This window comes from Ambystoma mexicanum, chromosome 6q (assembly GCF_040938575.1).
Source record: "Ambystoma mexicanum isolate Mex_15411 chromosome 6q, UKY_AmexF1_1, whole genome shotgun sequence".
Lineage (NCBI taxonomy): Eukaryota > Metazoa > Chordata > Amphibia > Caudata > Ambystomatidae > Ambystoma > Ambystoma mexicanum.
The window spans coordinates 155,026,775-155,053,384 of record NC_090937.1 but is presented as its reverse complement, the minus strand read 5'-3'; the positions used below and the strand labels follow the sequence as shown (position 1 = coordinate 155,053,384).

The window sequence follows — 26,610 nt, the reverse complement described above, 5'->3', positions numbered from 1 at the left end:
AGGTTTTGTAGAAACTGTTTCCTAAGCCATCAGGACAGGGTGTTTTATTACTAGGCAATCAGGTTATTGCGTCTCTAACCTCCTGTGGCGTAATGAGTACTTCTAAGACTTCCCTTTCCTCTCTAGGTATTGGAGGTAGTTGTAGTGCTTCCATATATCTAGCCTGTGACCGCATGTCTAGCCCTTCTCGTTTTAAGAGCCCTGCGTGGAAGTTTTCCATGATTCTAAGTTTATCTGCTTCTTCTGTGAATAGCATACCTCCCTTTTCTCGTAGTTGGGTGATGTAGTTCCGGGTTTTTTGCTTTCTGGTTTTAGCTGCTAGATATAGATGGACCTTCCCTCCCTGCATATAGTATGTTTGCTTAATATTCAGTAGCGCTCTTGTAAAGCGGTCTGCCACATGTGCTTCCAACTGCGCTCTAATCTTCCATAATGCCTTTTTTGTGTCTGTCGTGATTTAGGTCAGGCCACCGCTTCTTTGACCTCCCCCTCCAGTTTCTTCCTGATCTCCTCTTTACCCCCTAACGTATATTATGGATTGGGATATGAATTCCCCCGTACCACCACTTTACATGCATCGCAAATTATCCTCCAGTTTCCCAAGCATCATTTTCTTTGAAATAATTGCCAATTACCTTCGCCATGTGTGCTCTCAGCACTATATCACTCAGGATCAGGTCATTTAATCTCCAATGTTTCTGAATTTCTGGGTTGTCCTTGGCCATTTCAATTTGTATTATCACGGGGACATGGTCAGTTAGGTATTTAACCCAGATTTCTATATTAATGTTGCAGAGACTAGAATCATGTCTATTCTTCAGTAACCCTTGTGCATTGCCGAGTAATGTGTGTAGTCTCTCTCCTGGTCGTGGAATAATCTAAATGCCTCTATTACCCACAGATCTCTAGACAGCTTCCCCAGTGCTTGCCTATTCTTTCCGTATGCCATGGTAGGTGGGAGCGTTTCGTCTAGTTTAGGATCCATCACACAGTTGAAGTCTCCACCCACAATCACCTGTCCTTTACACCAGCTTCCTATTTGCTGGAGTGTTTTCCCCAGAAAGAGATCTTGCTTTTCATTAGGGCTGTATATTACCACCAATGGTACACCTGCCTCTCCAGTATCAGGAGCCTTCCCTTAGGATCCCTATAGAGGAATAGTTTTGTCAAAATTCACTTTGGTCCCTGTCAAGATTGCTACTCCTTTCGTTGTTGTCCCGCTAGAGGCATAGCATTGTTTGGGGAATGCCTTATGCGACATCCTCCATTCTTCCGTGGGAAGTAAATGTGTCTCCTGTAGGAGCGCTATGGAAGTCTGAAGTTCTAAGAGCCTCCCCATTATCGGTTGATGTTTTGCCGGCTGGTTCAGCCGTTGCACATTCAAAGTTATAATGTTTATCTCAGCCATATCCAAAGAGTCCCGGTGTCCCTCGTCCAATGCTTGTGCCTCTTGCTTCTAGTGTCTTTAGACCCACACAAGATTAATACCAAACAATACCCACACCCTCAAAACTCCTTCTCCCCTCTCCCTGCCCCTCCTGTCCCCCTTCCCTTTACCCCCCAACTTGGCATGGGTTCTTGCAACAACAAACTCCCCCCCCGCCCCCCAGGTAGAACTCTCCAGGGGTGTTGGGCCTTGTACAACCCTGGGGTATCCCTCCGCCAGGATATTCTAAACCCTGATTTAGATTCCCAGATAACATATACTTGCCCCTTCTCTCTGGCTCACTGCTCCTTAATCCAGCATGTTGGTTTTAGCCATTCCTCTCCCCATACCATATGATACATTGATATCGCCAGTCGTCTTTCATTTATTTTGTGTTTTAGTGTGCAGGCCTGTTAGCTTTGCTTCCCTTTCTTGCCTTCTCTTTCTGCCTGCAGTCCACTCCCATGGTTTAGGACCTCCTCTCAGGGGGTTTTGACTTGCAATCTGTTCGGTTTGGTCCTCATCACTTTCCATGTGGAACAGCAATAGGCCCTCCTCACAAGTGGTGATCCACTGTTTCTTCCCGTCCTATGCAAACAGTAGCCCGAAGGGGAAGGTCAACTTGTAGGTGATATTTTTAGGTACGAGTATCTCCGTAACTGGTTGCATCGTTCTCCTCTTTTGAAGTGTCATGAGGGCCAGATCTTGAAAGAGATGGATCTGGGACCAGTTGATCGATAGGTTCTGGTGTGGACGTGCCTCTCTGAGTATCTCCTCTTTAATAGTGTATGAGGCCAGGGCCTCTAAAACATCCCAGGGTCTTGCACCCTGGTCCCTCTTTTTGGGGCCCACTTGTGCACTCCATCGATCCTTATGTCCCCTTCTGGAGGCTACTAAAGCATTGCTGCATGGTGTCCTTCAAGTCATGGTCTAGGACCGACTCCACCAGACCCTTAACTCTGATGTTGGGACGTCGGGAGTGATTCTCAAGGTCCTCCGCTTGAATCTCTAAATTGTGGGTGGCTCCAGCCACTTATTCGAGTAGCACAATGTTTTGTTCGAGTTCCTCGACACTTCGGTTAATCCATCCTCTGTCACATCCACTCTGTTACCAAGTTTGTTTATTTCCTTTCTGACTTCCTGTAGAGAAGTCTTGACATCCTCCATCATCCCAAATTGGTCCCGGAATGATTCCATCATCCTGGTTTCCATTCTTCTCAGACAGTCTTGTAGCTCTTTCTTACTCAATGCCATATTTGGGGCGAGGGGGGGTTCTCAGTTTTGTCCCCGCTCTCCACTTGCTGCTCAGGTGCTGGTGTTTGGAGGTGGTCTTCTTGTTGTCTGCATCAACGCTCCAGCTGTCCTCCTTGCAAGTTTGTTATCCATTTAGCTCTTGCTGGGGTACTACGAGGTTTTGCCCTTGGCATCTGAGATCTTTCTTTACGATTCAGTTTTCACCGGAGATGTGGCTCCGCTTCACCCTTAGTATGTGTGCACCCCCTCTGTAGGTTTTCAGGGGGTTGGGAGACCAGTATTTCTTTTTCTAAATGACAGATCTAGTGTCTGCGCTCTCGCGCTTCCCTCCTAGTCCAGTGTGCGCTTGCTTGCTGTCGAGCCGACCGTCGCTTCATCCTTTTGAACCCCTTCTAGGGTTCAAAACGTCCTTCGGCACGGGCTGCCGCAGTATACATAGTGCTTTAGTTTTGCGGTTTGGAGTTGCTGTGGCTCTTCGCCCAATTCTCCTGCAGTGCTCCTTTTTGACACGGAGCTTCCTCGCCTTTTCTTTCCAGGCTAGGCAGTTCTCTGGTGCGCCGCCCGCTCTCCTGACGAGACCCATGTTGTTACAGTCCCTCCAGTCTCTGATGTGGCGCCATTGTCCGCTCCGTTTCCATGTTGTTCCGGTGGTTGGGAAGGGGGGAGTTCAGCCGCTGTCCCCTCAATAGTTAGTGGGGAGTGTAATCCGTTCAGCTTGCCGTTGAACTGCTTCTTAGTCCTCCTTATAACGTGGCCCGAGAGGGAGCACTAGGATGTGCACCCTCACTGTCCAGTGGCCATCTTGGAAATAAGCCACCATGATGTATTTTTGTTAGTCTATCCTTTGAGCATTCCCTTTGCTGGTGAAACAAATAGTGAGCGTAGAGTGCATAACGTCAGCCCTCGCTGCCCCGTGTACTTCTTAGGCAAAGAAAGGTGGATCCATCAAATCACAAAGAAAGGAAGAGAGGACTGCTTTAAGGGTCGGGGGGGGGGGGATTTTAAAATGCTTTACCTGTATTTTATTGTTTTTGGTTTTTAGTTTATGGTCTTAGATTGTTCATAATTGCTAATAGAAGACATGGCCCTTTGACAGATGGTTTAACCCCTTCCCCATACACAGAATGGTAGTATGTAGGTTTAACCTTTTAGAGGGTAATAGGAGAAGAGTAGGATGGTAGGTATCCTACTAAGCTACTTTACTGGGAACTGTTCTTTGTTTGCCTATATTATTTTTAATATTCATTTATTTGCTCTGCAAAAGAATATGCACATATGCTTAGCAACAGAGTGAAAGCATTCTTGATGTGTTTCTAATTCAGAGGATATGCACTATATATCGCAAGTGTAAATACTCATTAATTTAGTGATAAACTGTAGGGAAGATATAGTTGATCAGACACTCATGGGCAATAAGCATTGGTTCCTAGATGCTCTAGAGAAAGACCGAAAACAACAGTGCTGCACAATTCAGCAAACTCCAGTGCATTTACAATGGGATTTCTTTAACAGGGCTTTGCATTTCATAAATTATATAACAGGCATAGAATATTCTACAACATGCATTTCACTAGAACTTGAGGGAGGTTGCCAACAGGGTTTTACTAATACAAGTGTGAATATGCATGAACACCGGGTACATAGATCAAAATAAGTTTCAAACCCCTATTTTTTAATAAACAAATAGGACTGAGCTAGATGATTATTCAGACACTTCTCCAAAAGAAGCTAGAAAAAATCCTTTGACCAAACTCAATGTTTCGAAGTGAATAGTCAATGGGTCAAACCATAAAATGGGTAGTCCAATCAACCACATTAACTCTTCCACTTGAATTACCTAGGGAAGACTTAGTCACTCATGGACAGCCATTACATCAAGTACATTACGTCATCTATGAAGCAGCTAAGTGTCTGTGAAGCCCAAAGGCAGATCCAATACTGAAGCCGCCTCAGACACAGTTTTCTCAATACTTAACAAGTCCAGCTATAAATGAATTTGGCCTTAGAGCACTCACAAGTAATCCCAGAAACTAAAATTCTACCAGACTTACCTTGTTACAACCAAAGAATACACACACTTGAACCCCGTAAAATCCAGCAGACATAGCGTGCACTTATCTAAAGCAAGTTCAACTGTCCCCTTACCAATGCCTAGACAAGGATATGTCTGTTTTTTGCCAGAGGATGGGTCTGTTTTTTTGCCAAACAGTAATTCCATGTTCGATCATTTATTAACTGTAGGCCAAGGTAATCAAACTGCCTCACCTCCTCAATCTCTATCCATTCAATAGGGAGTTTAGCTTGCCTTGCCTTCATATTCCCTGTCCTGGACACCATTACCTTAGTTTTGGCACGGTTAATCACCAATACTTTTCAAGCACTAAATGTAAATATAAGTGCACGCTATGTCTGCTGCACTTTACGGGGCTGCAGAATTTGCCACGTTTTTTCCCCTGAAGCCCACAGGAGTCTAGCCAATAATAACAGCATACAACAGAATGATCACCCTCTCCCCATTCAGAAATGTAGAAACTAGTTCTTATGGGCTGGTGGCAGGAGCCGGGTACCCCTAAGCACATTACAAAGACACCTGGAGGGAGGGCTCACTCTACCAGACTTCGAATTGTAGATCATAGCCTCCCAGCTTCATCACGCAGACAAATGGGACACCTCAGGTGGGAGGGATGGACAGACCCTTACTGGGGAGCCCCCCGCAACATCAAAATGAATTGGAATTACTATGGAGGAACACAGGACAACGCCAAAAAACATGCATCATGGCGGTAGTCCAGCATGTATCAAACTGAAGCTGGGGGAGGCATACAGCCCCGACATACCACTAAGAACAGATCCTGAAATTGCAAAAATTGTGAGGGACATCAGCGCCAAAAAATGCGCGAGCGCAAATTACAACATGCTAGCGGAAATTTTCGAGGGAGGGATCCCAATGCCATTTACAGACGGGCGCAAAAATTCCATATGCCAGAAAGGCATTTCTCAAACTTCTCCCGACTGACAAAGGCCCTAGCTAAAATTTGGGACTCCATACCGGAAGACCATCAGATCACCCCAGCCCTTCATACTGTCCTAATGATGGAGGCAGAGCGGTAGGCAGTCACAAAACCATAGGTCACGTCCCCCCACGCCCCGCCAAGGTAAAGGAAAAGTGGGAGCGGGACACATTGGAGGAGAAAAGGTGGCCTACAATCTGCACAATCACAAATGTTTCCCGCAATGAATGCTTTAAACAGATAAATACACTAAGTGTATATTATTAAATTGTAACACCACAAAAACTACACATAATGAAAGCACAGACCCCACACACCTGAACGAGAAGTAGGGGAGAGTTCGCCGATTTCTGGCACACAGTATGGACATGCCCACCAATAGAAAGGTATTGGCTAGAGATTATTGACAGGATCAACAACCTGTTGGGGCGGTAGCTGAAGAGCACGCCTGGGGTGTGCTTGTTGGGGATGCTCTCGAGAGGGAAAAGGAAAGTAAGGAAACACTTGAATAAGATTGCACATCTTCTTGTTGGTGCCAGCGAAGCACAGTTCAGCCATTCATGGAAGAATCCCAAAGCTCCCTATTGCAACAATGGTCCTGGGACGTTTTAACATGGGCTACTGCAGAAAAGGCAATAGTAAGGGGGCATAGAACAGAGGAGGACTCAGATGCCTTGGAACTGCAATGGGCACCCTACTCAATGACATTCAAACCTTGCCGGATGATCTGCCCCCTTGAAAGTTGGGGCAGGTGAGCCTGAAATTATCACAGGTGTTGGGAAGGGGGGTGATAGTCCCAGGCCCCTCTGCGCTTTCGTATGCAGCAGAGGCCTGGGAGTGTGCAGTAGGGGCATGGGGAGGTTACAGGTGTTACAGTGCGGGGAGGGTGGTGCATGCTTTAGCTTTACAGCATATAGGGAGCGAAATGCCATTTTATATAGTAGCAGCCATATTTAAATGGAGGCCTAGTTCTGCGCTGCAGCGAGGGCCGCTTCTCAAGCCACATGCACATGGAAATAAGTATATGCATGCAAGAATAAGGAAATAGGTTGGCACATGGGCACCTGTGAGAAAGGCCAGAGCTACATAGACCCTTCATTTTCTCATGTTGCCAGCATTCGTATCCCAGAAGGAATGCACCCTGCAAGGCCATGAAGGGGGGGGGGGGGGGTCGAGAGCTCTCTGCAAAACGCACATCAGGTTAGAGATAGAGCCTGCCTTCATTGTTTTTCTTTACATTATCACCATTAATTGTAACTTCATGCCCGATGACGCGCAAGGAGGAGCTGACATGGAAGATGATGGACAGAAGGGGCTGGGACCAATGGCCTGGCATCCCTTATGGAGCAGGTAACCTATGTAGAGGGTCTCACAAACGAGCCATTTGGATTTGTACATTATGTAATTTACGTCACTGGTGACGATGTGTGCCTTCATAAAAAGTGTTACTCATACGGATTTTGGCAGAACGTTCCGTGGCAGAGTGCTTCGCTTTTTCCCCCCTAGTGGGTTGCATTTTTTCTGGTGGGAGCTTTGAGGAGTTTCTCTATATTTTTGATGAACCCAACGTGATCCCAGCGTCCTAAGCGAAGAGTAAGGCTTCCAGCCACATCTCTGGAGGGGCCATGCCCACCTACAGTGACCAGTCCCAATCACGCAACCACCTGTGGTGTACAGGAGCCATTTTCACAAAATTCATGTCTGCTCTGAAGCCGGGCGCGCCTCCTAGAAGGGTGCAGGGTTGGGTGACGGAGGAGCTCTGGTCAACGCGCAGGCGTAAGTACACCTCTTACGAGAGACTACAGGGGCGAGAGTGAGTGAGGAAGCAAAGCTTGTTTATGTGAAGGGGGAGCGGAAAAGGCCACGTGGTGAGTATTTGTATTATTATTATTAGAATGGAGAAGATAAAGAGGCAAACAGGATTGTGGGATCCCTTCCAAGTAAGGGGAGAAGGTGGCGCCATTTTATATTGTGATAAGGAGGATAAAAAAGTAGGAGCTCTGTATAATTAGAGAGCTTGGATTCCTGCGACCAATACATCGGGGGAAGGAGGCAGAGTAGTGGTTGTTGTTTTAGCTTATTATTTTAGTGTACTGAATTATTGTTAATTTATTAGTGGCGGAGGGAGGGCCTGTGGAAGTGCGGAAGTGCGCACAGAAGTGGGTAGGGGAGAAGTGAACAAGGGGCGACGGAAGACTGGTAGAGGCGGCTATATTAACATTGTGTGTGACGCATAACTAGAAGCTTCTTTTGAATATATAAGTGCCAATATGGGGGGTGATGATTCCGCTGGAGTACATGTATAGTGCGTTGCCATTGTAAAGGATAAGATAGAGAAGTACCACAAGCAGTGGAGAGAGACCCAAGGGGGAATTAATTTTCTGCCCCTAGCCAGAGCATGGTAATAATAATAATAGAGAGATAATAGAGCATGTTCCCAACTGTTAAGTATAAAGGTAAACAACTGCAGAAGCAAAAAGAGATTTAAGACTTGTGGAAAATGGTAGAGGATTTAGAGGATACCACTGGGTATATGCCCCAACACAAAGATAGTTTCACCTCAAATATAGTAAAAACAACAGCGCCAGAGAACGCATTGCAGCCCGCGCCTAGGGAGATGCTTTATCCTCTTACCGGCCACCTAGCCACAGGATACACCGACCCAAAATATGTGCCCAGCCTGCCACCGTCCCACCCCCATATAGACCAACCCCAAACAGCACTTCACAGCGGGAAACCAAATCACAGAAAGAGTTAGAGGAGGCATTAGAGGCAACACGAGCAGAGCTGGCCCGTTTGAGGGCAATAAAAGAAGGGGGGAGCAAACCAGGGTGTAGGTTGGACAAGCTGGAGACATTTTATTTAGACTGGATAGCACTGCTATTAAGGATGTGCATGTTGAGAAGCACGGTTGTGGAGATAGATGGGCAGAAAGCACAGGTTACGGGACAGTTAGGCACATCACGAGGAGCAGAAAGGAGAATGCGACAATTGTGGAAGAATCCAAAGACGAGGAAGGTGAGGCACAAGGGGCCCCAGAAATTGCACCAAGGGCAGAAAGTTTGTGGGACGAGTGATTAAGGAGCAGGTTTGGGCGGGTAGCAGTAGCAAGGAAAAAGGGAAGTGACTAAGGGAAAGTGAGACGGGAGTGGGCACACAACTGTCATTATTGCATAGGGTATCCGGAAGGGCACATTATGTGCTGTGGGCACAGATGGATAAGAATAATTTGATCAAAATGCTCCTGCCTCTTACTGCCGGGCTGGGAAGTGGACATATGCATTTGAGAAGCAGACTGCACAAATACCTTTGCAGTGGTAGACATGACGACTTTACTTGTTGCAATTGTGGGGTACCAGGCTGGGGACGTGTGGATAAAGGCAGGGTATCCAGGAGTGGAGTTACATAATGACTTGCACGATGGGGGCCCGTTTAACAATATTAGAGCACAGGTGGGGGGCGCACTGCGGCAAGCGTACCCTGACACACCGGACTTGCAGTATTATGCAGTACACCATGGAGGACAATGAAGATGCCGCTCAGCTTGAGCCGCAGCCCCGGCTGCAGCACAGAACTAGGCATTTCGTTACCTATATTCTGTAAAGCTAAAGCATGCACCACCCTTGCCGCACTGTAGTTCCTGGAGACACGCCGCTCCCCCTGTAACCTCCCCAGTCCCCTACTGCATCCGAAAACTCTGGGGGCCCTGAGACAATCGTCCCCCCTGTTTCCAACACAGGCCAAATGACAGAGAAATGCTCAGTAATTGAGGGAGCGAAGGAACAGAAACAGCCCCTCCCAAGGTACGATGCATGCATTATGTATTGTGCTTTCTGGAATTGGATCGGGTGGGGGCGAGCATGTGGGCATATATGGATCTATGCGATTTTACTGCAGCGCAGAATTTTGCATTCGAAAATGGCGAATTCGAAAAGCGTGCTGCAATGAAATCACGCATGATTTCAGGCACATCCCCTAACCCGATCCCCCACCCGCCCCCTATATACTGTTGGCGGCACACCTCGCGTTTCACCAACTCCCCCACTGCCCCCTCCATCTCCCTGCGATGCCAGTTAACTTCACTTACGTGGATGGGAACCGGCGCCACAGGGTCCTCTTTTTTTTGTTGCAAAATTTTACTGAACAGGAAGCAGAGGGACACCCCAGCAAACTCCAGTACCACTGTAGCAAACAAGGGCATGAGGGGACACCCCCCAGCAACCCATTCTCCCCTCGTTTGCTACAATGGTACCGGCATGGTAGATTAAATGTTTGTACAGCTGAAATTCGATCAAATTTACCATATGCGTTTTTTTAATTAGAGATTTTGGGGAAATACCACGTATATATGTTTGACTGGTGAAGTTTTGGTTGGTTAAAAAGTTCAATAAAGGGGGCGTGGCCAACTGCGAGATGCGGTAGATGTGCGCCTGAAGAGCTCCCGCAGCTAATATCCTGACCCGAACGCCTGCTTACCAGCACCTGCCGACCCCCAGAATACACCCACCGGTGCAGGACTTCCTGGGGCACACTTGTGCCCAAAATCAGCCCGTAACGCACCCGGGCTGAAAAACCAGGAGCGAGTGACGGCGGTGCCGAAACAACACACCAGGCACCCAAGATGGCCGCCGGAGTCATGGGCGCGAGTTGAATGGACATCGGAGCGGACCCAACACCAGCAGCCTGACTCCATCGAGCGGAGCCAAGGCACCAGAGGCGAGCGAGGACCCAGGAAAGGAGATTGCCATGCCGAAGGAGTGGCAAAGGAGGGGAGCGGAGGCTGAGACCAGCAGTAACCCAGACCGGGGGAGTCTGAGTCCCGGGCCGCCCATCTGGGCGCAAGAAGACAGGAGAGATCCGACCAAGCACCGCCGCAGCGTCCCGTGAGTGGCGGAGTCTGCCCCCACCGGGGAGTGCCAGTGCCAGAGTCCCCCGCGCGGACATCACACGCGGAGCTGGGCTTCCCCGCTCCAGGGCACACAACAACGAAAGGAGGACTCAAACGCCCAACCTGATCCCAGCCCCCGGCTACTGTGCCCACGTGCGCTGGAGGCACGGCCCACCCGTGGGCACATAGACCTCCAGGGGAACCAACAGGAGCCATCAGGAGCTCCCAGCCGCCCGTGTGCATCGCTGGTACTGGAGGCCTAGTAATATGTAGAACTTGTAGTTCTGTGCGCCCTTATCTCTTCAAACTCGGCGCGAACGCGCCAGTGCAAAAGAGACAAGCCGGTCTGTGCCGGTCCGTGGCCAGGCGTGTCAGCGTTTCGTTTGGGGTAAGTCTTTGCCATACCAGCTATGGAAACCTGTCCCCCCCTCTCCTAACGCCATCACCTCTAATCCTTCATGCCCCATTGATAATGGTCAGTATGACAGTGTTTAGGATGCCCTGCTGCGGACTCCGCTTACAGCATCCTCTGCTGATCAGCATCTAGATGCTCTCATTGCCTCAGCACAGTCTGATCTCCAGGTTAATAATAACAAAGGAGGGGCTCACACCATCACACACCCCCTTGGCTCCCTGAATTGCATGTTACTTAACACTAGATTGTTGGTCAAGCATGCCCTTGAGGTTTCCACATATATCGAGGATAACAACCTTGATGTCTGTGCTATAACAGAAACTTGGGGCACCGCATCATCGGGACCCTCACTTCAGTTCGCCATCCCGGAAGGGTACTGTATGATCAGACAGGATAGAGAGACAGGGAGGGGGGTCGGGGGGTAGCCTGTATTTTAAAGGAAATCTTTATCAGCCTGGAAAATTAAGGGCTATTCTATGGAAGGAGCTGATCTCCTTCACCTGAAAATAGGGATGAACTCTAAAACCACAGTGAATCTTGTTCTCATCTATCGGCCCCCGTCTTGCATAGGCAAATTTGGCACGGATCTTGCAAGTTACCTTCTGCCACTACTGAACCCCAATTCCTGTTTCATAGTACTTGGAGACTTTAATTATTGGCTGGGTCACCCCGAAGACCAGAATGCACTTGAACTTGCACAATCACTTACAGATTTGGACTTCTCGCAAATAGTTAAAGCTCCTACTCACAACCTGGGACATACGCTGGATTGGGTAGCTGTTATCAACATCCCGCCTTATGACGTATTGGTTGCTCCCTGTCCATGGTCGGATCACAATGTTGTGAATTTCTCGATCCATGTACCCTTCGTCACCAAAGTCCAACCCATTCATTTGGAAGCGACCTCATATCGCAATATGAAACCGCTCACCCTGGATAAAATAGAAGCTCTTACTTCTCAAACTCTACACGTCCTAAGGACAGACGATATCGGCCTGCTCTCTAAGAAAATTAGCTCTAACCTCAAACTGGTAGCAGATTCCCTCGCACCTTTGAAAGCTAAAAAAAATATCATCTGAAAGGAAACCTACCAATCCTTGGTTTTCTCCCGAACTTCAATGTTTGAAAGCTGCCAACCTCAAGTTATTCCATATCTGGAAAACAAATCAATCCCCTATAACATTATCCAACTATAAAGTATCCGCTCATAATTACAAAAGAGCTATTACTGAAGCCAAGAAATCCTATCTGGACTCTAGAATTCTACAGGCTACCTCGAACTCCAAAGAATTATTCAAAATTCTGAAAGAACAAGAGACTGTCCCAGAGCCTATAGTATCGATGATCATAAAAAATGACGACTGGTGTTTAAACATTCAGAATGCCATGGGTAACAAACTCAATGGTATTCGAAAATCTATAGCCACCAAAAAAAAGTGCTCTTGACACACAGGGCACCCAGGCCAATAATATCTCTACCAGGGATCCAGACATCCCCATTTTTGACTTTGTTCGCATATCAGAGATGGAGCTTGCCTCCATTATCGACAAACTCAAAGCAACTAATTGAACAGGTGACCCATGTGCCTCTACTATCATTAAAACATGCCCCCTCTACTTTGGTAAGGCTATATGTAAATTCGTTAATGCTTCACTTCGGAGTTGTACGGAGTGTACGGTTCCAGATGTCCTGAAACAAGCCTGGGTTACTCCATTATTGAAAAAAACCTAGTTTAGATCAAGGAGTACCCACTAATTACAGGCCAATAACCAATACCCCGTTCCTATTAAAGATACTGGACCGGGTTGCTTATACTCAGTTGGCTCAACACCTTAGCTCACACCCTATTCTCAACTCGTTCCAGTCAGGGTTTAGACAAGGTTTCGGCACTGAAACTTCCTTATTGGATCTCAAGTCACAACTGCTCCAAAGAATGGACAAGCAGAAAGCCTCCCTTCTCATCTCTTTGGACCAATCGGCAGCATTTGACCTTGTCGATCATGTCATATTGGCAGAAAGGCTTATGTCTGTAGCCAACTGCTCGCAGTCCGCCACTAATTGGCTACTCTCCTTTCTTTCTAATAGATCTAGTAGAGTATGCGCTCATGATGCCAAAGCTCCTGCTATTAAGATACACTTTGGTGTACCTCAAGGAGCCAGTTTGTCTCCTTGCATATATAATATTTTTATGACTCTTTCTTCGCCCACCTTGCCCAGGAGTGTATTCTATTCCCTAATTACGCATATGACACACAATGTGTCATCCCCCTCACTGGTCAGCACAATCAGGACGAAAGAGAACTAAATCGCATATTCACAATCATCGAACACTGGATGATGCTGAACAATCTCGCCTTAAACCGAGGAAAGACGGAACTAATGGTTGTGGGTTCTGACAGCATCTGGTCTAAATTAGACCCAGCGTATAAACATTTTCAGCTGGGAGATGCTCTCATTTCCTCTCTTCCCAAAGTTAAGATCCTAGGGGTGGTGCAGGACCAATCACTTACTATGAATTCCTATGTGGCTAGTACTGTGTCCTCGGCCACCTACTATATTAAATTGCTATCCCACATGCGACCATTTATCTCTCAACCTAATGCAGAGTCCATTGCTCGTGCCATCATAGGATCTAAATTGGACTATTGCTGCAGCCTCTTAGCAGGAGCTAGCAAAAAGACCATTAGTCGCCTTCAGATGGTGCAGAACGGAGCGGTCAGAGTTATCTCTGGTCTGGCCTACAGAGCACATGTGTCTGAGGCACATCGTGCGTTGCACTGGTTGCCCGTGGATGCGCGTATTACCTTCAGACTCATGGTTATTACTTTTAAATGTCTCAAGGGCACTATGCCCCCTTAGCTTCAAAGATACATAAGAATAAAATCCAATCGCAGAAATCTTCGCTCCAACAATCAGAACCTGCTACACCAACCCAAAGTCAAAACCAAAAAAGCCCAATGGGGTGCCTTCGCCTTTGTGGCACCAGTTATCTGGAACACCCTACCACTGCAGTTGAGATACTCGGTTGCCCTGAGCAACTTCAAGAAGGACCTAAAAACCTTCTTTTTTAAGTAGTAGTACACGATCCTTTATCTCGCCGTCTTCTTCCAAACCTACTAGTATGCCTGACGTTTCTATCTTGTCTGCACCCTCACACCTATGGGTTTATGGTTGCGCAATATAAATGTAATAAAGTAAAAGTAAAGTAAATGTCAGTGCCCCCTGATCCCCACATAAGGCTACCTCAACATTACTGGGAGGTCACTGAAAACTAGGGGCGAGCAAGGACACAACAGTGCAAACAACCCACGGAAGGGCCGTCTCCCTCCAGTTGGAACTACCGCCACCGAACCAAGCAGCAGACGATGGGGTGACCCACTGCCGTGCGGGACGAATCACTAGGGGCAGAACTCTCTACAACCCCCCCTGCCTCACTCAAGTGGACACTGGGCTTCCAAAAGGGAAGCGGAGTGGGAATTCAACGCACACAACCCGGTTGGGTGCGTGAAACCTCCCTGTGCGACCCATCAACGCCTGCAGAGCAGACAGACCACCACAGCCGCAAACACGAATCTGGCACCAGGGCCTAGGGCCTACCATCGCTCGCCGCCCTGCAATAAAGGAAGCACTACTTTGTTAGAGCTCTTCCCCCCTCCGCCACTGAACAAGGCCGCTTCCTAACCCTGCCATAGTGGCACCAACTGCATACCGAACTGGGCAATAAGCCTGGGCAGACAACCCCTCGAGCAACCGGACAAGGCTCTGGATACAAAAGCACGCCCGCAGGGCCTAACGGGAAGCATGGGGAAGGACAAAACTAAGAGGCCCACTTTGCAAAACAGGATTGACCAGTATACAATCCCCCCCCCCCCCCATCACAATCCCTCGAACCTCAACCGTCGCCTTCTTAAGAGGTGGACCCTGCGCCTGTAATCTCCCCGAGAGACGTCACAGCAGCGATAGCGGACTCCTACTCATCAATGGAGCAGAAGATGGACGGAATAAGCTTGGATGTATCCCTCCTCCGACACGACTTGCAGAAGCTATCAGCACGAACTGGAGAGATGGAACAGCGAATCTCCAACACGGAAGCCAGGCTACACGCTGTGCAACAACAACTCCAAGGAGTCTCAGCCAAACTCAAGATCCTGGAGGCTAGAGTCGAAGAGGGAGAGGGTAGATCCAGGCGCAATAATATTCAAATCCTTGGCATTCCCAAGAACGCCAAAGGCCCTTGTATGGAGCTCTTCCTGGAGCAGTGGCTGACCAGAAATCCTTTTCTAAATTCATTTCTATAGAAAGGGCACACCGAATGCCCACGGGCAGACCCGTGCCCTGTGCTCCCCCGCGAACGGTGATAGCAAAGCTGTTAAACTATCGGGACCGGGATGCGCTGTTGCACCTTGCAGGAACCAAAGGCACGATCACCTTCAATAGCTCTAAGATAGCCTTCTTTCCAGACTACACGAGGGAGGTGCAGAAGGTGAGGCAATCCTTTGAAAAGCTTAAAAGACAACTTCAAGCGCTATGAGTCAAATACGGCCTGCTCAATTAATCATAAAGGCACAACGGTCCATTTTTTACGATCCCAAGGAAGCCTGGCGATGGGCGGAGCAGCACATTGTGGGGGACTGGTCGGCACCTCGAACCAACAGGAGCAGAAACCCCAGATCACCAGCGGACCAGCGTCCGATGCCGGATCAGCCACCCTCACCGAACCGGCCGGCAGAAGACAGGGACTGACCTCGGTTGGTTCCCCAACGAAGAACCAGATCCCACGGGCAGGTGCGGAACTGAAACTGTGGAATGTACCGAGCTATGCCACAGAGACTTTCGTAAGGCGTTTACACCTTTTATAATGCGGCTAGCGGAGGCGTACCGCCATCGCACTTGGGGAAAAGTTACAGACCCCCCCCCCCCAATTTCTTTAGTTTAATTTGATCAAGGGTCTGTTAAGTTGACACCCTACCTCTTTTGAGTGTTAGCGATGTTGGGGCTACAGGTACTGACCAAAAAAGATTCATACAACACCAGGATCACTCAGGCAGGATTCTCCACTAAAGAATTATTCAAAATTTTGAAGGAACTAGAAAACCCTATTTCGCCCCCGGAAACCTGCCTGAAAGACAAATCCTGGTGCACCAACATCCAGAACGCCCTTAACAATAAAATTTTAGGACTCCAAACTAAAATCGAAAACAAATGGCTACAACTCTTCAACAACAATGTCACCAACCTTAACCTACCCACACCTAACGACACTAGCGCAGGCTTCTCGTTCAAAAAAGTCACCATCCCGGAAGTTCAAAAAATCATCACCTCCTTGAAACCCTCTAACTGTAAAGGTGTGATGTTCGTGAGGACGAATCATTCCTCTTCTACCTATTCCAAGATGGCCGCACTGGATTATGACCGCGGCAGCCCTAGCAACGGTCTCGTTGTTTCCCCGCATTCCTCGTCTACCTATTCCAAGATGGCCGCACCGGGTTGTGAGCGCGGCAGCCCTGGCAACGATCTAGTTGTTCCCCTGCCTCGAGCCACGCAGGATGCGGAAGTCGATCTTTCTTCGGCATATCAGCAAGGAAGTCCTGGATACCGGCGCGTTGCTACTCTCTTAGGAGTATACGGACGCTCAGTGAGTATAGCTAGTTCAGCCTTTAAATCTCAATGCCTCCCTTTGTCTCTCTCTCCGTACCTTGTTTCCTTCTCATTCTGGCATCTGCTTGTTCTTAGTATTCGGAACACGATCGGCGGATCGAAGGTATCGCACTGGTAACCACTAAGCCACGTCCCCACAGTACGCGGCAAATCCCGACATTATCCCGTGTTCCCCTCGAAGGTAGAAGTCTTTCTCGTACTTTCCAATCTTTACCTTCCGTCCTTCTTGATCCTTAAATACTTGGTGTCCTTGCTTCCCAGAACTTCCCATTTCATACAAAAGAGTACTTCCTGAACGAGCTCGGTCCCCCGGGCTCCTCATCTACTAACTCCCCGGCTAGATGTGTGAATGGTAATTTCTATTCTTTCAATCTCACCCCCATTCTTTATTGTGTTGTTTTCTCTTGAACCTCATGTATTTACCCTTATACCTCTCCAGCATCTAACCAACATACAACGCTGCCATCAGATCGAGGTCCTTCAGTTTCTCCTGTCCGCCTCACCTATATCAACGCTCCCCAGCAGCTCTTCATAGGGTTTTCTTCCCCCTGAGGGTTTCCCTGGTTTTTCCTCGGTCGCCAAGTGTTCACCTAGGCTCCGAAGGGTTTGCCAGGGGGATTCCTAAGTTCTACTGGGATATAACTTTCCACCCTTTCTTCTTGAAGCCTGGTACACCACGGGAAACACGAATTGGTCGTTCATCTAATTCCAGGTAGGAGATTCTACGCTTTCTGTGTTGCAATGCATAAAGACTTGTTAATCGCCGGAATCGGCATCTAGTGAACATTACAAAAGGAGACAGCTGCCCGGCTCAAATCATAAAAGATGCAGCCAGAGAGCTCTCCCCCTTCATCACCAAACTCATCAACCTATCCTTCACCAATAGCTCCATCCCGAGCAACCTAAAACAATCATGGGTTCTCCCTCACCTGAAAAAACAATCCCTCGATCCGGCCACACCCACAAACTATAGGCCCATCACCACAGTCCCCTTCCTACTGAAAATCCTGGACAGAGTCGCCTACATCCAAATTCAGGAATACCTAGAATCCAACCAACTGCTAGGAATACGTCCATCTGGCTTCAGACCTCAACACGGAACTGAAACCGCCCTTGTTGATCTCAAAAGCCAGATTGATGAAATAAAAGACAAAGGCAATGCCGCAATCCTACTCCTCCTAGACCTCTCAGCGGCCTTTGACCTGGTCAGCCATGAGGTCCTCTGTAATCACCTTGCCACCGCAGCCCACTTCTCCTCCCCTGCCATCACATGGATACAATCCTTCCTGGCAAACAGAACCATACGAGTCTTCTCCACCACAGCTGCAGCAGACCCCATCCCCATCACATGCGGGGTCCCACAAGGTTCCTGTGTATCCCCCACTTTGTACAACATATTTACAAAGCCTCTATTTGACCAACTGGACCATCTGGGTGTCACCTACACAAACTACGCAGATGACACCCAGATACTCCTCACTATCTCTGGTAATTACCAAGAAGACTCCGCCCGGATCAACAAAATATTCTCCATCATTCAGGCATGGATGGCCTCCCATGGTCTCTGCCTGAATGATGAGAAGACAGAGCTCCTAATTGTCGGTTCCCCGAACACTCTAACTAAACTTGACCCTAGCTATAATAACATCACCATCGATGGTCACTCCATTCCCATAGCCAAAAGCGTAAAAACCCTTGGCTTCTATCTAGATTCCAACACCAACCTTAGCAAACATACCAATATGACCGCCTCAGCTGCTGCCTATACCGGCAAGCTCATTAGGGCCAGCAGACCCTTCCTATCACCCAACAGCTGCCTGACCCTTGCCAGGGCCCTAATACAAACCAAACTGGATTACTGCAACAGCCTGTTCCTTGGCGCTAATCAATCCGTACTCAATAAATTGCAGGTAATACAAAATAACGTCTTGCGCGCAGCCCTCAACATTCCAAGACAAGAGCAGATCTCTGCCACAAGGAAAGCCTGCAAATGGCTCTCCATACGCCAAAAAATTTATCTAAAAATCATCTGCCTCACGTACAAAGCCCTCAACCACCTAGCACCACCCTATCTAGCTAATAAACTCACCTTGAAACCTGCCACCAGACTCACCAGATCCTCCAACACTCTTTGCCTACTAGTGCCCAGGTTCAACCTAAAAAGAGCTGGAGGGGCAAGCTTCACAGTGCTTGCTCCTCAACTCTGGAACTCCCTACCGCTTAACATCAAAACTGTCGAATCCTTCCAGATCTTTAGGAAGCAGGTCATCAGCTGGCTGCTAAACAAAGAACAAAGAACAACACCACTAACTCTAGACTCGCGCAATTACTGGCTTACACACTGTACTTATTCTGAAAATTGTATATTGTACGTACTACACATGTTCTATTTATTGACCTCTGTATATATTATAAACCTGTACGAAGTATGCAACACACAGATACTTCTCAACTATGTAACCAAATTCTTAAGCGCCCTTCTACCTCTGGGTTTGGAGCGCCATACAAATAAATAAACAAACAAACTTTGTGTTGGGGTGGAGTATGGGGAGGGAAGGGAAAGTTGTGAAGAGTTATTTGTTACCCCGGGAGCAGCGCACCCTTGCAAGCTCCAGGGTTTGTTATGGTTCATGGCAAGACGAGGCTGCAGTTTGTCCAGACAGCAAAACAATCACTACAATACATCACCATAAACGGGGACACCTTCCCTGCAAGACACCCGCCCAACCCTCTAACTAAATTACTAGATGGCACCCATACAATCCCAGTCGACTCCGACTGAACGCCTCAAATCCCTCAAGGTGCTCACATGGAATGTAAACGGGATGGGCTCTGCGATTAAAAGGCGCCTGATCAAGCAAGTACTCAGTAGACACTCCCCCGACGTGGCCCTGCTATCTGAAACGCACCTAGTGGGATTGAACTGCTCCCTCTTCCAACGCACCAATTATAGGGCTGCCTTCCATGCGGGATACACAATGGGATCTAGGGGTACTCATTCTCATACATAAACGCATCCCTTTTGCCCTCCAAGGCTTGGAAAAGGACCCCCGGGGTCGCTACGTGCTAATCCTGGGAACGCTGTGGAACGAGAGGGTTGCTTTTGTCTCTATATACTCCCCGCCCGGACTGGGGCAGGAGCTGTTGGATGAACTGACTGCCCTCATAGGCAAACACCAACCGGATAAGTGGTTTCTGGGGGGTGATTTTAATGTCATGTGCAACACCACTGACCGTACCCATCTCAGACAGCGCAACCCGGATACTCCCACGAGGCTGTTTAACTTTGCGTCCGGCCTGGGTCTTTGTGACGTGTGGCGAGAGTTGCACCCGGATACTAGGGGGTACTCCTTTCATTCCGGAGCCCACGGCTCCCTCTCTAGGATCGACTATTTCTTTCTCCCGCACACAGATCTTTTCAGAGCACTGTCAGCTGACCTACTCCCCCCGGGCGTCTCGGACCACTCATCCCTACTTGTAGAAATCCGCATACAGGGCGCGTCTCCCCCTAGAACGTGGAGACTAAACAATTACTACCTGGGTTTCCCAGAGCTCGTGGACCACCTTGCTGAAGTCTCCACTGAGTACTTCGAGCTTACCGACGATGGAGAACAGGACCCGGTAGTGGTTTGGGAAGCCTACAAGGCCGTCTTGCGAGGCGCACTAATCTCCTGGGTGGCAAACAAACGGAAGGAGAGATTCCAAGACATAGTGAAGGGAGAACGAACACATCCTTGCCCCATTCCCTCAGACCCAACTGTCCCTCAAACGAGCCACCGAGCACCTCCGAAACGTATTACTAGACAATGCTAAACAAGCCCACTGGGACTCCAGAGCAAGAATTTACGAGCATGGGGACAAGGCCGGCAGAAAGCTAGCTTGGTTGGAAAGAAGAGATGAGGGACAACGCTGTGTCCGGGAGATTATTACCCCAAAGGGTGATAGGTGCCAGTCGGACGCAGAGATAGCGGAGGCCTTTGCCCAATTCTATGAGGCACTATACCAGGCCCCAACCTCGACGCTGGACCCAACCCTCCTAAATGACATACTACTCCCAACTCTGTCAACACAGCAGAGGGTAAATCTGGACTCTGATCTTTCGGAGGCCGAGGTAGCCGAAGCACTAGCACAATTGCAGACCAGGAAAACGCCCGGCCCCAACAGGTTCCCAGTCGAAACCTAGCAGAAGCTGGGCGGGGACACCATAACGCCCTCCCTCCATAAAATGTTACTGAGCGCCCGGGAACAAGGCACCCTCCCGCCGACCTGTGTAAGGCTACCATCGTGGTTATCCCTAAACCTGACAAGCGCCAGGAAAAATGTGCCTCCTACAGGCCAATCTCGTTAATCAATGGTGAAGTCAAGGTCCTCGCTAAGCTCCTAGCCAACAGGCTACAACCGGTTGCTGACACTCTGATACACCCGGACCAGTGTGGCTTTATGCCACACAAGTCAACCCGAATGAATCTGCGTCGGCTCCACTTGGCACTAGAAAGGGCTCCTATCATTGACAGCCCGCTTGCCCTTCTGGCAATCGACTTTGAGAAGGCCTTCGACTCAGTCCGATGGGATAGCCTTTGGGAGATTATGGAACGTATGGGGTTTGGTGAAGGGTTCCTGGGATGGGTGAAGCTGCTGTATACAAACATCCAGGCGGAGGTCAGGGTGAACGGGTGGACCTCTCGATCCTTCCACTTGGCCAGGGGCACGAGACAGGGATGACCCCCCCCCCCTTCTCTTCGCTCTCGCGACTGAGCCGCTGGCCATATGGCTCCGCCAGAGTACATCCTGGGCGAGATTTAGATGGCCAGAGGGACACGAAGATCAAATCTCCCTTTATGCGGATGACCTCCTGGTATATCTGGGAGAACCCGGCCGGACTTGCCCCATAGTGACTCAGATGCTCATCCAGTACGGGGAATTTAGTGGCCTAAGGATCAACTGGAAGAAATACGTTTTCTTCCCGGTGAAGGGAGGAGGACAGACTAACCCACGGGAATGCCCATACCGTAGGAAGCAGCTTGGCTTCCGATACCTTCGGATCTGGATAACAACAAATCTTACCAGCTATACCACACAAAATCTCCAACCAATCATTGCCCGGTTCTCCAATGACGTCCACCACTGGAAGCTTCACCCCCTGACCCTAATGGTCAGAGCCGCACTTTTTAAAACGATGGCCCTTCCGCGATTCCTCTACGTCCTTCAGAACGCCCCATTGCAGATCCTGAATTCGACCGGGTGGAGACTCTTCTCAGGGAGCTTCTATGGGGTGGAGGTCAACCACGTATTGCCCGGACTACACTTCAGAGGTCGGTCTGCGAGGGTGGGATAGGAGTGCCCCGCCTTCATACCCATTACTGGGCCTCACAACTTGTGGTGGTCAATGACCTACTGCATGGGGACTGGGAACTACCCCATATTAGAGCCGACCTGGGGGCCTTGCATGACACTGATCCACTACACTTATTGTATCAACCGCCTCCAGCCCTCCGAGACCCTCCCCGCCAACAACGAAGGCACATATCACCACCATTTGGAGAAACGTACACACGTTTGTGGGGTGGGGGCGACAAAATAACGGTGGCGCAACCCCTATGGCAAAATGCCAACCTGAGGGAAACTGTGAAATTTGAGCCATGGCCATGCTGGGTGAGGGCCGGGATCCTGAAAGTGGGGGATGTCTTAAAAGACGGAAATCTGGCCCCGTTTGAGGACCTGCAGCGCAAATTTCAACTCCCAAACACCGAGAGGTACCACCACATGCAAATGTCCCATGCCCTGAGAATCCACATACCGACAGATGACAATATCCCAGATTACACACCTATAGAATGCAACATATTGCCTGAATATATCCCCACCAAATGCACATCCATCCTCTATAACGCCATCACATCCTTTGCTACTCCTGAACTGACCAGTTTAAAGGCCAAATGGGAAAGGGATGTAGGGGATATCGACCCAGAGGACTGGATCCGGGTACTAATGCACCCACGGGAGGCGGCCATCTCCTCTAGACTCAGACTGGTGCAACTCAAAATACTGCACAGAGTGTACTACCCTAGAACTGTACTGTTTGGTTGGAAAAGGGCAATGAACCCGAACTGTCTCAGATGTGGGGAGGAGGAGGGAACCTTCTTTCACAAACTGTGGTCATGCCCCCGCATTCGAATCTTCTGGGATGCCTGCTGCCGGGAACTGGCTAGGGTACTCACAAGCACGATAGAACTGGATTTGAAGGTCCTAATCCTGGGTGCACCGGAGATAGCGATTTCAACAAATGGGAAGAACTGTTACTGCACACGGCAGCTGCCCTGATGAAGCGCAACATCGCACAAAAATGGGGAGTCCCGGAGCCTCCGACACTGGAGCAATGGGCACTGGACATGGACACATGTGCTATGATCGAATGACGGATATACAACGCAAGAGGCTGTCCCAACAAAGCTTCTAAAATAAAGGGGGAAGTGGGAGGACCCTGATGTATACGGACACTGGTGATGTAACTCTGTACACATGCAAAATGGGTCACGGTCGGGATCTACGTGAATGGTGATACAAGATCTAATACTACTGTATGACTGGTCGAGCCAGCCTCAATTGCTCTAGCTGGATTTTTTCTTTTGTTTTTGGTTGTTTTGTTCATGAAATAATTATTTAATAAAAATGTTTTATTAAAAAAACAAAAAAAAATAAAAAGTTCAATAAACAGAAGCTAAAATAAAAAGCAATTGAGAATCTGCCTTCAGGAGTGAGACCCGTTTTGCAAACTCATTGATGACAAGACAGAATAAAAAGGAGGGGGCAAGTATACAATGTTGCCCTCGCAACATGAAAATATTTGGTCCACTCATCATCTAGACCAGCAGACAGATACACTTTACCAGAGAAGACTGCCATCATTATTCCAATTAACAACATAGCATATTGGATCGCAGGAGGCAAATTCCAAAAGCTCCTTCCTGGGAATACTATCAAAGAATAGGAAATTTGAATGTATGGTCGTCAGTGCTCAACTCTTTTTGAAAAGCAGCCTACCTCGGGTAAGAGATTTTACTTCTTGCATCCAACCCTGCAGAAAACTCAGATATACCGTGCCGTACATCCTACGAACACTGTCGATTAAGAAGCTAGAACGGTAGTACCTCGAGTATTATGGACTGAAAATATCCCACGAAACAACAAACTTACTTAGCCGGTGAGATGGCACAGCAAGTAAAGCGCTCGCTTTGACATCTGTGCAAAGCGTGCCGAAGCAGGTTCGGATCCCGGCAAACTCAGCCTTTCATCCTTTCGGGCTCGATACATGAGCACCACACACCATGGGAATAATAAGCAGCGCTCAGATGACCGAGGGTTCGTGGCGCTATATAAATGCTAAATTATTATTATCAACTGAAGTGTTCGGTGCCAGCAAGTAGTTAAAATATTATTGCCTGATCAAACAAAGATTAAAAATTCACCTTTAAATTTGCATGAATGACTAGGTGCAAACTAGTATGGATTACAAAACTATACCTACTTCGGAGTAAAATATATACTTAACTTGCCTTAGAAATACCCACAATGAGTGTAAAAAAAGTTATTACAGAAAAAATAAAATATAATCCAAACTACAAAAAGTAATGAGTAAAATACTCCCACATCAAAATCTATCTCAAGGCATGACAATGCTGTTAGGTAATACAGGTTATGTCCCATTATGCATTACACGTAGGTGATATAACTCCCATCTGTCCGTATAGCTACGGGATGCAGTAGCTCAGAGAGTGGAGAGTCGGTTTACCTACCAGTGGCAAAGTTGCAGGTTCATGCATTTGGCATGAAAATACTCAACCTGAAAGGTTATGCTGTGCATTGGAAAGAAATAGATAACATTGGACTCACAGTACTGCGCAACATTTAAAAGATAACAGCCCAAACACTTGCTGCCACAATATGTACAGCGTTCCGCTGCTCTAAATAAATAATGCTTTAATAATAACATTTTTTAAAAAAAATGACCATCAACCAGGCTCTGTCGATAAGGTAGAGGGTAACGTCAGGGTGACAGTTCTGGAGCGACCATAGTCGAAGCGGTGGACAGCACCACGAGCACAACAGTGCATCCTTCTTCGATCCAAGTACTGTTGCATTTAGCAAATACAGCAGTTTACGACCGCAGAGCAATATAACAAGGTAGTGATAGAAACATAGGGTGAAAATAGTAAAAATCGCACATGACATAATCCACGACACTTTCATTAATCAGCAACGTCAGGGGTCTGCAATTTACGGATCTCCAGATGTTGTAGACAACTCCCATGACCCAAAACCACGGACGATGCAGGCTAGCATTATTGGGAATAGTAGCCGAAAACATCTAGGAAACCAAAGGTTTCAGAACACTCGTTCAAAGCAATTAACAAAGAAAACTAAATTCCAAAAGCTCCCGCAATAGCCATAGACTCTCTCTAAACTGGATAACTTCAGTATGAGAACGAGGGGTTGATGGTCCCTCGGAGCTCTAGAAAACACCACCAGCTGTGCTGCTCGCAGTTGTCAAACGAGAGGTCAGCTGATTAAGACAACTGTCAAACTGGCCAAATCTGAGGTTTGGGACAGGGCAGTCAACGGCACTCATAAAACATACGGGTTCACGAGTGTAGGTGGAGGAAGCAGTGGGCATCAAGGGGCAATGAAACAGGTACAGTGAAAGCAGGGATGACACAATGACAGCACAACCGAGGAAAAGTAGAGTAATGACAGAAGGGCAAAACATTGATGGTGGTTTATCTGTTGCCAATGCCTCGTAAAACAGCCCCAGCTGCACTCACCGTTTCTGCACCCGAAGGCTGCGGGCCGGCGCTAGGCGCCCCCATCACTCCCCTGAGTAGATTCATCATCCCCCGCCCACCGGGAGCCGCCAGCTTGACTCTTCGCTTGCACACAGGTCAGGACTACAAACAGCGGACACCTCGGAAATTAGTACCGAAGGCAGAGTGAACCTGCGCAGGGACGTGGCATGACGTGGCTACCGTTCGTTCAGGGCAAAGGGCCACAGACAGAAGAGAGAGAACACTCTTCGCAAAAAGAAACTGAAGAGGGATTACCAAGGTACACAACCTTGACATAGAAAAGGGACTTTCTCAAAGTATCCCAGTGCGGTGGCCATATTGCTGTGTTTTCTTGCAAGAATGTCTAAAAATAAACATTTACGTTTAAAGACTGGCCTCATTACGAGTTAGGTGCAAATTCGGCGGTAAATCTGCCAAAAAATGGCCCTAAGGAATTACCGTTACCACCACTTGGTCAGGTGGAATTTCTGCCCGATTACAAGTGGTGGTGGGGTAAATCCCCATTTATTTTGGGTCCAACAATGGGGTTTTAACCGAATTACCACGGCATTCTGCCGCTGTAATTCCCCCAATTCTGCCGATTTTTCGCGGCATTGAGTGGGAAGATTTACCTCTCAACTCAAAACCCAACCTCTTAAATTGGCTGTAACTCTGTTGCCAATTTGACCACTTACTGCCTAATTCGTAACCATACCTGCCTAACCTCCGGATTTTTCCCGGAGACTCAGGAATTTTAGCCATTTCTCCGGGTCTCCGATAAAGACCCTGGAATGGAATCTCAGGAATTTTTATGGTGGAAAGCTTTCACTGATTGTTTATTATTATTGTTTTTAATGCTTTCAGGACTTCGCCGCCTCTGACTCCCTGCCCGAGTGTGGCTTTGTCTCTGCAGCAATGACTATAACGCTTCCAGCACATTGGCAAAAAGAAGGCAAGTGAAGCAAAATAACGCGCATTTATTTTGCTTCATCTTTCGTTCTTTTTTGCCGACTTTCAATGCAAACGCGCGTTTCTTTTGCTTTCGTTCTTTTTGCCCAGGTTAGGGTAAACTCAGCCCCATTGAACCACAGCCATCAGGTTGCAGGCTGGACAACTCACCGCTGCACTACATAACCTG

General features: G+C 48.2%; 1 protein-coding gene across 2 annotated transcripts in view; it reads right to left on the bottom strand.

Moving 5' to 3' along the window:
* USO1 (USO1 vesicle transport factor) overlaps window positions 1–25,915 on the bottom strand; it is a 1,608,467-nt gene extending 1,582,552 nt beyond the window's left edge. The window contains exon 1 of one of the 2 annotated variants that reach the window (XM_069630579.1): window positions 25,473–25,915. In XM_069630579.1, coding sequence (XP_069486680.1) covers window positions 25,473–25,541 — 69 coding nt within the window. In that variant the 5' untranslated portion in view covers window positions 25,542–25,915. The remainder of the gene's footprint in view (window positions 1–25,472) is intronic. The other variant, XM_069630578.1, reaches the window with a different exon arrangement.
* Window positions 25,916–26,610: the final 695 nt, after the last annotated feature.